The sequence below is a fragment of the Lepus europaeus genome, chromosome 3 (genome assembly GCF_033115175.1).
Source record: "Lepus europaeus isolate LE1 chromosome 3, mLepTim1.pri, whole genome shotgun sequence".
Taxonomy (NCBI): domain Eukaryota; kingdom Metazoa; phylum Chordata; class Mammalia; order Lagomorpha; family Leporidae; genus Lepus; species Lepus europaeus.
Window position 1 is genome coordinate 18,161,880 of NC_084829.1, and position 13,237 is coordinate 18,175,116.

The window sequence follows — 13,237 nt, forward strand, 5'->3', positions numbered from 1 at the left end:
GTGGGGTGGCCAGGTGGCCTTCAGAGCACTCGTGTGGCCCTGACCAGCAAATGTTCCTCCTTAGAGAATGATGGGGAAAGGATGGGGGGGGGGGGTGCTTCTGCAGGCCTGGTGCTCCCTAGAACATCAATAGACAGGTCTGAGTTTCCACATTATCTCAGCCCTGCAAGGTTCCACTGGATTTTCTGACATTGGCTTCAGAACAGCAAAAATGCAGGTTATTTTAGATACCAGGAAGACTACTTCCAGGGCCCAACATCGATTTCACTGTTCACTGTGCACCCCTGTCTCTATTGATGTTAAGGACAATTTGGTGAGAGCGTGTTTTAATGCAGATACTCCTTTCTCTGTTTTAGGGGGTGCTGTATGACCTAGACAAGGTAAGTTGGCCTTCTTGTGTTTCGGGGTTTCGATGAAAAAAGTCTGCATCTTTGAGTAGATTCAGAGACAGCCATGTTGATGAAAAACTGATGGTTTTTCTAATCCCGGAAAAACCTGTGCGTTGTCTGGTGAGGGTGCGGGGTGACTGCTGTGACCTGCAGATTCGGCAATGGGTTGAAGCTCACTCTCAGAAAGTGCCACTGGCTGATAGGGTTTCTCGGTGTTCTGGGAAGTTTAGGAACTTCACAGGTCTCAGGAGGCCCTCACCAGTGTTGTCTCTAGGTTTCACTATCATATTTCATCAGATCTCACACATCTTTGATTGAGAAATGTATTATTTATATGCCACTAAGAAAAAATTCCAGTTGAACTTCGGTATTTCGTCCTCACTTAACATTGCTGTTTTATTGCTGCTCAAATTCTTTTAGACCTATTTAGACATTGTTTTTTTGTTTGTTTAATATGTATGCTGCTGCTCTTCTCATGCCTTACTGTGTATGCAATAACTTTATTTCCATGCTGAATCATAGTATATTCTTTTTAAAGACATTTTAAAGGCAATTATATTAAATGCACGTAATAACAATAATATTTATAACTCAAGGAGATGACACATGAATAATCGTGATTATCCTGAGCGTGTGCAGGCAGCTGTCTGCCCCTTGGCCAGCAGCAATTATAAAATGCACCTCAAGTTCAGAGTCACTAAAAACGTGGAGGGGAAAAAATGTCTATCTTAGACCAGATAAAATATTATGAAAAAAATTTAAATGCAGTGCTCTCTTGCCAGAAATCCAGTGAATTGCATCATATTGGCTTTCCTTTATGTTAAACACAAGCTTTCCAATAACTAACTTACGTTCATCTCAGAATTTTCATATTAAGTACTTTGAGTTGATATTAGAGCATCTCTAAAATAGCAACAAATACAGGAGGAAGGGGAAATAGTTAGCATTTCCTGGTCCTTTTGAGAATGGGATAATAAGATATGCTCAAAGTCTAAATTGTTGAACTGTAAATGGTTGACCTGTCCAACTTCTTTTTAATTCCAGCAAATTAAAACGATTGAAAGGTACATGAGACGCCTGGAGTTCCATATTAGCAAGGTAACTGAAGTTCCTGTTTCGTCCTGTGTTTCTCAGTGTCTGATCAGCACCGTTAGTGGCCTGTGCATAGCATCTCGTCTGCGAAGGGGTTCTCTGGTCCCTGTACTGATGAGCGATAAGGCTTCCAACAGGCTGCAGAGCTGGAACACGCAGGCCAGACTCCGCAGCGGTCTGCAAACATCTATTCCGTGCTTGTTGCAGAGCGTGTACCATCCCTGTTAGACTTAGGTATCTGGGTGGTGCTGTCAGAAATGAGATGGAGTCAAACTGACCCTACAAACTGTCATACTTGCCCGACTTTGCTCTCTGTACCGCACATAACTTGGTGCTCCATAAACATCTTCATGAAGCCCCTTGAGGACAGCCAGCCCTGTGCCCCCTTCCACTCATCCGCACATGGCATGGCTTCCAGGTGCCTTTGCATCCTTGTTGTCTCTGCACATGCAAGGCATTTGTCGGTGTCCCTGACAACCAGCCCTGAATAGGTAACTATTTCACAGGTGGTCCAGCCAGCCTAGTACGAAGGGGACTATCACCCCTCTGTGCGGGACACTGTCAGGAGCTGGAAGAGTTGGAAACCTTGGGTTCTGGTCCCCGCACTCTGCAGCACACCCACTGGCCAGGTTATCCGTGGAGACTTTGGCTTACCCATTCTGTGGAATGGAGGTGGGGAGGTACATATATTGGATCTCGGTGACCCCAAGAATCCTTGCTGGTTTAAAGTTCTGTGGTGACTTTTACATACTCAAGTCTGCTCCTTGGAGGACATATGTTATCTTGGCAAATCTAAAATTGCTCCCATTTATGCCAAACTCAATAAATAAAACATGACACCCATTGTAAGGTATCTGTGTGGCAGGCAAGCTTGGGCAAACTATTCTGTTTAGTTAATACTGGTTTTATGTTCTGTGTTTTTGAGTAGAAGTTGTATTCATCCGTCTTGTGCTGTTGTTGTTAGATGCAGTAGTCCCAATGGTTTTTACAGTTTGGTGGGGCTCTCCATTAGCATCTTACACTCAAGATGCCTAACAAATTATATATGATTAATGAGTCAGTTAATCGGTTTATTTGAGGAAAGCCACTGCTGACTTAGGACAAATGCTTGCCTACAAATGGTGTTATAGGATCTTTTATTCTACAGTTTAACTCACTGGGCTAGGATAGGTTGGTACAGAAATGAAAACAAACTTTTCTTTCAAGGCAAAATACTAAGTCGTTAAAGCGACATCAGTGGCCTGGGGGGCTTGCCACTTTGGGATACCCAGGAGTGGGAGAAAGGATGGAAGGTACGATTTCCCAGGAGATGGCGTGGGTGGACCAGCCTGGCCCACCCTGGAAGAGGGATCAGCACTGTTTGTGGGGATCTTCCACATCAGGGCCATCTGCAATGGTTATGTAAAATTCCAGGTGCCTGGCCCAGCCCCCACCTACTCAATCATAGGCCGTGGGTATCAACATTCTAACAAGCTCTCCAGGTGAGTCTCCACTTAGTTTTACAGCCTGGAGACCTTGCTCTAAGCCAGTCACCCAGCAAAAGATTTTTATCAGTAGCCTCCCTGAGTCTCGCTCCTCCCCCTGCATCACAGGTAAATCCTTTCCCTCTGAGGTCTTCACAGACTAAACTTTTCTGAGGTTAGGAGGTCCTGGTGGCAAGCTGAGTGAATGACTGAACTAAGTCGCGACAAGAAATCCTCTGAACGTGAGAATAATGTTCAGTCCCTTCATGCTCGGTCTAAGCTCTGTGTCAATGAGAAGTGGTTGTGGAGAGCGGCCAGACGTCGGCCTGCAGCAGAAGAGGGGCATCCTAAACTCTGAAATCCAGTGTATGCATCCCTGCCTTCCAGGTCTATGCCTAAGCCTCCTTATCAGGCCCAAAGTTTGTACTGAAATGAAAACACAGATAGGCCTAGGTGGGTAGCTGCCTCTGGGATTAATGGGTTTTGTTTGGTTCTGCAGATGTCTGGTCTTAGAGACATTTTCAGGCAAATAACAAGGACACTAAGTTTACTGCCATTGGTGTCATGTGCTGAGAACTGAAGGTGGCCTGAGACAATGGAGAGGGGCACCATCAGAAAGGACTATAGAACAGGTTTCCTTCAACCTTCACACTAATGGTATTTTTCGGTCATTCTATGCTGTTATAGCAAAGCAAAAGAATGAAATAACTTTGCATTATAGGGTGTCTAGCAGCACCCCTGGCTTCTACCTACCAGATGCCAGGAGACCCCTGGAGGTCAAAATCGCCCAAGGGTTGATTGAGAACCACTGCCTAGGAAGTATTAAGTGGTTCTCAGGTTTCTGTGATAAAGGCTGTGTTATGGGGCAGGCATTTGGCTGAGCAGTGACACTGTCGGTTGGGACTAGCACATCTCGCCTCGCAGTGCCTGTTCAAGTCTCAGCCCCGCTCCTGAGTCCAGCTTCCTGTCCACGTGCACCATGGGAGGCTGCACTGATGCTCAAGTACTAGGGTCCCTGCCACCATGTGGGAGACCTGGATGAGCTATCAACTTCCACCCTGGCCTCTGGTTTTGACCCAACCCAACCCTGGCCATTCAGGTATTTGGGGAGTGAGCCAGAAGATGAGGGTTGGTACCCTCTTCCCTCCTCCCCCGCCAAAAAAAAAAAATAGAAATGAGTATTTTACTATTTTCAAGCATAAATGTAGATATAACAGAAAGAGAATTTTCATTGCGTCCACTTTTAAAATGTGTGATAATTTCTAGAGAAAAAATTCAGTTCTAAAAATGTTGTTTGATAAGTTTTGACAATTATTTCACCCCAATTTTAAGAGTAAAATAATTTTCATTTTCTTTATTATTGAGCCAAGAATTTACAAGAATTGTTTGCGATAAATAACATCAAGTTCTTTATGACCATGCTGAATGCAGAGATAGAAATATCACCTGTGACAATACCTTGTAAAGTAACAATAGTCTAGTCTGCTCACCCTTGTGTGAAACTCCGGCAGCTGTCCCGGTACCTGAGAGCCCTGCGTAGCCAGATCTTCATTACCCAGCTCGCAAGGGCCTCATCAGACCCACAAAACCCCCCACGATCATTTTAAACAATGCCAAACCGAAAAAATGAGATGCATTTTTACTTTTGAGTTATTTGAAAGCAAGATCAAAGCATAACTGTCTTGAGACAAGTGGATCATAGTGTCTAAAACAGAAATGCGTGGTCTCTATTTAAAAAAACAACACTTGGGCGCAGCAAGTAAGACACCTCCTGGGATGCCAGCCAGGCCCATATCCCTGCACTTGGGTTTGAATTCCAGCTGCACTCCGATTCCAGCTGCCTGCCAGGGTGGACCCTTGGAGGCCACAGTGATGGCTCAGGGTTCGGGTACTTAGGTCCCTCCCTCCCACATGGGACGCCTGGATTGAAATTCAACTTCTACCTTGGCCTGGCCCAGCTCCAGCTGTCTATCTGTCTGTGTGTCTCCCTACCCTTCTCTCTTTACCTTTTAAATAATTAAAAACAGTTATATGAGGTTTTCCCTGTTAAGTACAGAAACATAAAGTGTCTCAAGCATGTAGCAATGACCCAGGGAGCATCCTTCAAGAGTGACGGTGTTTTTATCGCTGTTTCCTGTGTGGCTCTGGCAGGTAGATGAGCTCTATGAAGCTTATTGTATCCAGCGACGCCTCCAGGATGGTGCCAGCAAGATGAAGCAAGCCTTTGCCAGTTCCCCAGCCAGCAAAGCCGCGCGGGAGAGTCTGTCCGAGATCAACCGGAGCTTCAAAGAGTACACAGAGGTATGCTTCCAGCCCCGCCTGGTCTGATCCGAACTGTTGGTAACTGCCAAGGGCTCGCTAGCAAGAAAAGTTCTGGTGGCCTCAAAACATTGCCGGAGAGGCCATCAGATTCGGTCATCTAAGGGCACTCGCAGGTATTCGAGTGACAAGCCATCCCCGACAGTTAACAGTTCAGATGGTCAGAGCTGGGTCTCAGGAACCCTTGTGCCTACAATGTGTGTGTGGGAAAAACTTGTATCGAAGGAGGCGGGATAAAAACCTGAACACAAGTGAGTTCCTCCCGATTTCTGGCTCTGTGGAGCCCAAGCATCGGGACACACAGATCTTCCCTCCCGCCGGGGTCTTCCGTGAAATGACTAATTAAAGCCGCCCTCCTGCTGTCCCATGAGTCTGTTCGGAGGTCGCAGCTCATGGATGACGTCATCGGCCCCAGGCGGGTCTGTCACATGATTCCCAGACGTGAGCACCAGGCTCAGCCCTGGGTCCGAAGGGCCTCCCGGTGACCTTGGGTGGGCCGGGGGTGTGTCCACTCGGTGCTGGCTCTTGTCTGAATCTCAAGGTCTAAGACCTACAGCACGACTTTACCTAATATTCCCTTTCCAGAATTATGTTTTCTCAATGCATGAAATAGACATAGATTTCAAAGAGAAAAATGATATGGCAGTGGTTCTAATGATGGCTGAAAGTTCGAAGTAGTGAAAGATATAAATGTGTTTGTGTTATCTACAATAAATAAGGCAACATGAAATGCACATGATTTCTCCGTATCAAAGTCACAGGTATTACTAATACTGCTATGGGTTGTTTTCTTTTTTTATTTATTTGAAAGACTTGCAGAGAGAGGTAGAGACAGACAGCAAGAGAGGAAAAGAGGTCGTCCATCTACTGGTTCACTCCCCAAGTGGCCACAATGGCTGGAGCTGAGCCAGTCCAAAGCCAAGAGCCAAAGCCAAGAACTAGGAGCTTCTTTTGGGTCTCCTACGTGGGTGTAGGGGCCCAAGCACTTGTGCCATCCTCAACTGCTTTCCCGGGCACATTAGCAGGGAGCTGGATCGGAAGTGGGGCAGCCAAGACTTGAACTGACGCGCATACAGGATGCTAGCTCTGCAGGCCAGGGCTTTAACCCATTGTGCCACAGTGCCAGCCCCTGTTGTGGCTTGTTTCCTATATTCACGATAAGCGGAAGTGCTGCATTTCAAGTGAAAACAAAGCTGTGACTTTCTACCCATGCTCATCCAAGGTTGTGGACCTGTGAGTTGATTTCCTGTTGAGAGGCCAGCAGAGTTAATGAGACCTCATTTCTACAGGCCTCTGAAATCCAAAGAGCAGTTTCCAATTATAGAGGCTGTTCCCAGTACACAGGCAGATAACTGAGCAGCAGCTCTGCGTCCCAGAATATGTGCAGGTCACCTCATAAATAGCCACCCTTGGTCAAGTGCCAAGGATATGCAATCTCGACTTTGCTCATAAACTCACAGTACGATCTGAGCGAGGGGGGAAGGGCTGGCTTAGAGGAAAATGCGGTGCAGGGCTTCTATAGCTTCACACCACACTTGGACGTAGAAGCCAGGATTGCATCACAGCAAGAGTTTGGGGCAGGATGGCTCAGGGCACTTTTGCTTGTGCAGCAGTGTTTATCAGTGGCTGCCATGCGTAAGACAGAACCAGATTCTGACCACGCGTGTCCTCATCAGTTAACCTCGCTGCCCTGTACGTCTTTCAAAGATAGAGTGAGCGACCTTGACCTGCACGCTGACGTAGTTGAAATTTCTGGAAGCTCTGACCTGTGCCTTCACGGACCTGCCCAGCCTGCTGAGTAAATTGGTTTGCCATGTTAAGGCTGTTTTCAAAAGTGTTCAAGCTGAGTGGTCTTCAGGCTTCGGGAAGTGTCCCCCGGCATGGCTGAGCGATTGAGGTACTGAGAATTTACAAGGGAGAAAGGCGACCACGAGAATGACCATTTGGAGCAGAGCAAAAGGAGCAGTAAGGACCGGAATCCCTAGCCTTACAAAATCCATTCTGAAGAGCTCTGCACACAAAAGTAGGGTGGAATCCGTATCTGACAGTGCCCGCTGTGCTGTGCTCTGGCCATGCCTTTGTCGGAGTGGCCACCCCGAGCCTCCAACCTCGATGGAAGCCAGCGCCACAGGAAAAGCCTGCTGGTGCCACACAGAACCGTGGTGCAGGCTGCTGCTCCATGTAGCAGAGCTGGCCTCCCAGTCTCCACTGGAAAACAGGAGTCTAACTTGTGATTTCTAACTCTGATGCTCTGTTTAGGTCCTCGGATGCTGTGGATGCGGTGGGGCTGGGGCTGGGACGGGGGGGTCACATAGCCAACAGCCTGCAGGATAGGGTGGTCTTCTGGCTGCACCGTTCCCTCAACTGTGGCATGATGGGAGAGGACCCTTGTCCGATGCACGCATCATTTTCAGGCACTGGGCACTGCAGCAGGAATCCTGCCTCCCGGACAGGGTTGGAACTGAGCTCTTGTGTTCCCTCTGTCCCTGCTTTGTATTAGGAAAAATTTCAGACATGCAGAGAAGTTGAAAGAGGAGTAGATTAAAACCCACAAACCTGGATTTACCCCTATTTGCTTTCCCTCAATTCTTTCTTCTCGATCATTTGACAGGAAAGAAAGACATCCGTGACATTTCGCCCCATAAATGTTTGAGTGTGGGTCTCAAGTAAATATTGTATGTGCTTAAGATGTACAAATGATTTGGAATGTGTGCACATTGTGGAATGGGTACAGCAAGCTGACGGATAGCACGGATCTCTGAATAGTAGCCCATTAGGGTGTGTGTCTCCTGTGAAAACACCTGCCATTATCCCAAGTAAGGAAGCTAGCAATCATCCTACAGAATTCTCTAGTACTGGTCCATTTTCAAAGCTCCATTATTTGGTCCAATAATGTCTTTTTTAAAAAATTATTTATTTGAAAGGCAGAGTTAGAGACAGTGAGAGAGAGAGAGAGAGCTTCCATCCACTGGTTCACTCCTCAAATGGCCACAACAGCCAGAGTTGAGCTGTTCAAAGCCAGGAGCCAAGAGCTTCTTCCAGGTCTCCCACATGGGTGCAGGGCCCAAGGACTTGGGCCATCTTCTGCTGCTTTCTCAGGCCATAGTAGAGAGCTGGATCAGAAGAGGAGCAGCCAGGACTCGAACCAGCGCCCACATGAAATGCTGGTTCTGTAGACCACACCTTAACCCACTACACCACAGCGCCAGCTCCAGTGATGTCTTGCTTTGTAGTATATTGCCTTTCAAGTCAGGATCCACTCCAGGTTAAGGGTTGCTTTGGTTGTTACACCTTGTTAGTGTCTCTGTCTTGGATTTCTTCCCCCTCTGTGTGAAGCCCAGGCCAGTTCTGATGGAAGATCCCCCCTTCCAGATGTGTCTGACTGTTCTTGATATAACTTGTTTATCTGTTCCCTGAATTTCCTGTGTATCGGAAAGCTTGCTTGGACTTGGGTATGGGTGTCGTCTCGCACACTGGGCTGTGTGGGAGGGCAGATGCCTCCCACTGTCTGTGTGGTTCCCATGGCTGTAAAACATTGTGGACTTGAGCTGCTGTGTGAAGGGAGTCCTAACGCTTCTCTCCGTCCTCCTTGCAGAACATGTGCACCATTGAGGCGGAGCTGGAGAACCTGCTGGGGGAATTCTCCATCAAGATGAAAGGTACTTTCCCCTTTTGCAGAACCAGTAGGGCCAGCTCTGCAGGGGTCCTTGGGGGAGGGGGCACACATTATTTTTTTCCTTGCCAGGGCTGGTGCCCCGCATCCCAACACTTGCCTACCCACTTAATCCATTTATGATGAGAGAACCTTGAGCGTAAACAGAAGTGGAAAGAAATGAGGATGAACTCCATCAGATTTAATCTGCAAGATTTTGCCACATTTGTCTCATCTGTTGTCTGTGTTTCCCTTGATGGATGAAACCCAGCCCGGATAGATCAGTCTGCTTACTCAGACTTGAAGAAATTGTGTCACCACCATCCTGAGTACTGTCACGCTGTCCCAGCCTTTGTTAGTAACCTGTTCTATTGTCAAGGTTCCCCAGTTGTCTCAATGGTTTTGTACAGATGATTTGCTCACATGGGACCTGCACCAGGCATGAGAACTACAACTGTTAGGTGCATCTTTGGGGTTTGTCTTCCTGGGAAACAAGCCCGTCCCCCTTTTCCTCCCACTGCCTGGTAGACACCGTTGTGCAGAATGTCCCATGTGCCAGACTAGCCTGTTGGCATCTGGGCAGTGTCATTTAAATTGTTCCTTTCTCCCTTGTGTGTCTGTTACCTTCCTACAAACGCACTTCAAAGGGAAAAAATGGAAAGAAAAGATAAGTATATTTTGGTCCAGCAATTTTTTAAAATCCACATGCTTTTTTCATAATATGCATTTTCCGTGAACTTTTTGGAGTCCCTGCCTCCCAGTTTTTTATCTTGCTGTTGAATCCCCCACTCTGCCTTTTCCCTTTTTGGCAATGCCTTTCTGGTGTTTATTGCAGAGAGTTCCCGCCCTGAAGCAGAGTGATCTATGCCACAGCAGCTTCAGAACGGAGAGGCAGTGGGGTGTTTGGCAATGGAGCAGTGCCCGGGCATGAGTGACAGCTCGGGGGGCCCAGTGGGCGGGGTGGGGAGGAGAGGCAGCCAGCACGGAACGTGTGCGTTGCTCCCCCCAGTTCCAGCCCCTCTGCGGCCAGAAGGGCCTGGGCTTGTGCATTTTCCTTTATGAGGTTTCTCTGCAACTCTCCCTGGGTGCCAATGGGGACACAGTCACTCTCTCCTGCGCTTTCTGCCATTAAGGGCACCAGCAAGGAAGGCTTTTAAAGAGGGCTGCCCAGGAGAGCCTGATTTGGCAATGAATCATCTACCTCAAGTGGCTGCCTCCGGTGAGCACACCTGGAACAAAGGGCCCTGCCCTCCGCTTCCAGTTGGCCCCTCCGTGCTCAACCCTGGCACTTGCTACTGAGTCACGCCTCTGTGCGCACTCTGTCTCCAGGTCCAGCCAGCTCCCGAGTCCGTGGCTCCAAAACCACCCAGCCCCTCTGCCTCTTCCAAACAAACGGCCCACAGTCCTAGCATGGGCCCTGGGCTGTTTTTGTTTGTTTGTTTTAAAGATTTATTTTTGAAGTGGAGCAGCCGGGACTCAAACTGACGTGGAATGGCCACGTCACAGGTGGCGGCTTAACTCGCTGTGCCACAAGGCCAGCCCCGTGGCTATTTTTTTTTTTTTTTTTTTTGACTTTTAGGATGATGCTATGAGCAGCAGCTCTGAGTCCATGTTGGGCAGATGCATTTCACAGTTTCTCCATTTGATAGATGGGGATTGGGGCTGCCCACCAAAGGTTCATTGACTGCACCTGGAAGTCACACAGGAAGTTGGTGTCCAGTGTGAGCTCTTGGCTCCTAATATATTCCCAGCCCCAACCCAGTGTTTTGTGGGAAGCTCTATAAACCTCTGTTGCGAGGATCCCCTTCAGCTTAGCTAGAAGGCTCCCTGCAGACCCGGGCATCTGTGAGGGCCGAGGGGGGGGCTCCTGGCCACCCAGCTAGTGGCAGTGCTAGGGTGTGGCAGGCTGGTGGCTCTCCCTCTGGCTCCAGCTCCTCCATCTCTCCCTCCTTCACTTCTCCCTGGATCAGGATTCCTTCCATCAGATCTCAGACCTGACACAGGTTCTCCTTTCTCAAGAACTCCCAGACCTTTGCAAGGAGCTGTTTTCTTCTCTGTCGCTCGTTCTGCCAACAATAACGCCACCAACCTACATACTGACAAGCGGAGGCTGTGCCCTTGTATTCTGGGTCTTGGCAACCCCTGACTTCCTCCCGTTACACCCATCCACACCATACTTCCCTTCTTGTCCCACCCCTAACACACAGACAGCTCCGTGAGGGTGGGCAGGGAGGATGGTGGAGACAACTTAGCACTCGGTTCACCAGGCTTCACCCTAATGCATGGTCCCTGGCGGAGCTCCATGAAGTCCCCTGGTGAAAATGGCTATGTGAGCCAGTAACCCTCTCATTCAACAACCAACGATCCATTGGTACAGGGACCAGTAGTGTGGCCAGATTGCTGTAGAAGCCAGAGGAGCAAGTTGCCACCTGGCTGCGGGGGGAGGAAGGGAGCGGAGGAGGAAGGCTTCCCAGTGTAACCGTTGGATCATAATGAGCGGGGTTGTGCAGGTGGATGGACAGGAGCACAGGAGCAGCGCTCACCAAGGGGGAAAGCATGTTCAAAAATGACAGGAAGACTGGAGGGGCCGGAGCACTTGGCAAGACGAGACTTTCTGGAGAGTTCGTTGTAACCAGATTAAGAAGAGAGCCAGGAATCCATGGCTGTCATTGGGGCTGAGAGATGCGGTCCCTTAGGGAAAACTGACTCACCCCTGCCCACCTGTAATTTGGGTCAAATGAAGTTCCACACAGTGTGGACATCCGACAGGCTGTGCTGGAACCCCACAGCTCGGAATGCCCAGTGAGCTGGGGAACCTGCATTGCTATGCCTGCCGATGAACCAGTGGGGCCTGTAGTGGAGGTCCCTACCTAGGGCTCTTGTTCTAGAGTAGGAAGTGTGACTCTTAGAAAAGAAAATCACCGGAGAACTAGGGAAAAAATGAGGAAGAACATTCCTTTTCATTTTTTGAAAAATTATTTGAAAGAGTAACAGGGAAGAATAAGTTCTTCCATCTGCTGGTTCACTCCCCATATGTCAGCAATGGCCAGGGTTGGGCCAGGCCAAAGTCAGGAACCTGGAACTCCTTCCGGGTCTCCACGTGGGTGGCAGGGGCCCAGGTACTTGAGCCATCAGCTGCTGCTTTCCCAAGTTCATTAGCAGGGAGCTGGATCAGAAGTGGAGCAGCTGGGACTCAAACCAGCGCTCCGATACGGGACGCAGGTGCTGCAAGCAGTAGTACAGCTTAACCCATTGTACCATGACAGTGACCCCAAGAGAGCGTTGTTCTGGCAGAGTGGTGTCTGCACACAGAACACGAGGTCGGGCAGCTGTGAGCTGTAGCATCTGGGCCCTGCAAATGAGGCTGTGGGAGAGCCTTGCACAAGTGGCAGCACTGGCTTTGCTGGCTGTGGCTGGCTTGTGTCCTTACTGCTTTGTGTGATCAGAGTATCTGACACCCCGACAAGCAGCCGTAAGATATGTTGCTTTAATAATATAAACCGAGCAGTGCGGAAACTTCAGTACCAAGTACCTTTGTCCCATCTGGTTAGGCTCTTTAGATGTGAAATTTCTGCTGATTTTTTGCAAAGGGAAACAAACCTTCGAAAGATTTGCCCCTGGGCTCACCTTTGCCAGGTCGGTTGCTTTTTCATCAGGCTCCCGTTGTCGTGATGTGGGTAAACAGGCACTGGATTAATCCCAAACTAATTTGTAAAGGTTTTTAAAAAGCACTTTGGATTTTATTAGAATTAGCTTGTCTAGCTTTGGATTTATAAAAGCCAGCCATTTATGCTTCCTTTCAGAAGCATTTTTTAATTTTTAATAAGCATTTTCTAAAAAAAATGCTAAATGCTCCAAAAATTATTAGTGAAAATAGCTTCTTTAAATCTGATTTCAGTAAGTGGCTTGTTATGTCCGTATTAACAGTGAGAGCTGTAGCTATGTGGGCAGGCTGGTGAGCTACTGCCACCTACTGACGGCAGTGGTAACTACAGGTGCATTTTGAAAGCCGCCAATCGGCCTTTGCTATCCTGGCAGAGTTCACTGTGGGCTCCATCCCCACTGTCCGAAACCATGTTTAAACTCACAGAGGAGGCTGAGGACCAGGGACCCGTTTGTCACGTGGACACCTTTGTGTGCGAGGTCATCTCAGCACCTGCTAATCAAAACTATTTCCTCTCTGGCTCCCTCTGAAATCTCTGGCTAAGCAGGCAGGGATTCTTCGGATCTTCTCGAATCTGTGTCAGCATTTGGGAGTGGTAGCTTCTCGTTTTAAAGAACATTGAGAGCTACTCATCCCAAACTAACATCACACAGTCACT

General features: G+C 48.4%; 1 protein-coding gene across 1 annotated transcript in view; it reads left to right on the forward strand.

Moving 5' to 3' along the window:
- The window catches only part of RIPOR2 (RHO family interacting cell polarization regulator 2), a 112,418-nt gene that overhangs the window by 60,536 nt on the left and 38,645 nt on the right, over positions 1-13,237 (forward strand). Inside the window, exons 5-8 of the mRNA XM_062187360.1 lie at positions 357-380; positions 1,434-1,487; positions 5,096-5,245; positions 8,859-8,922. Of these exons, the coding sequence (XP_062043344.1) occupies positions 357-380; positions 1,434-1,487; positions 5,096-5,245; positions 8,859-8,922 (292 nt within the window). The remainder of the gene's footprint in view (positions 1-356; positions 381-1,433; positions 1,488-5,095; positions 5,246-8,858; positions 8,923-13,237) is intronic.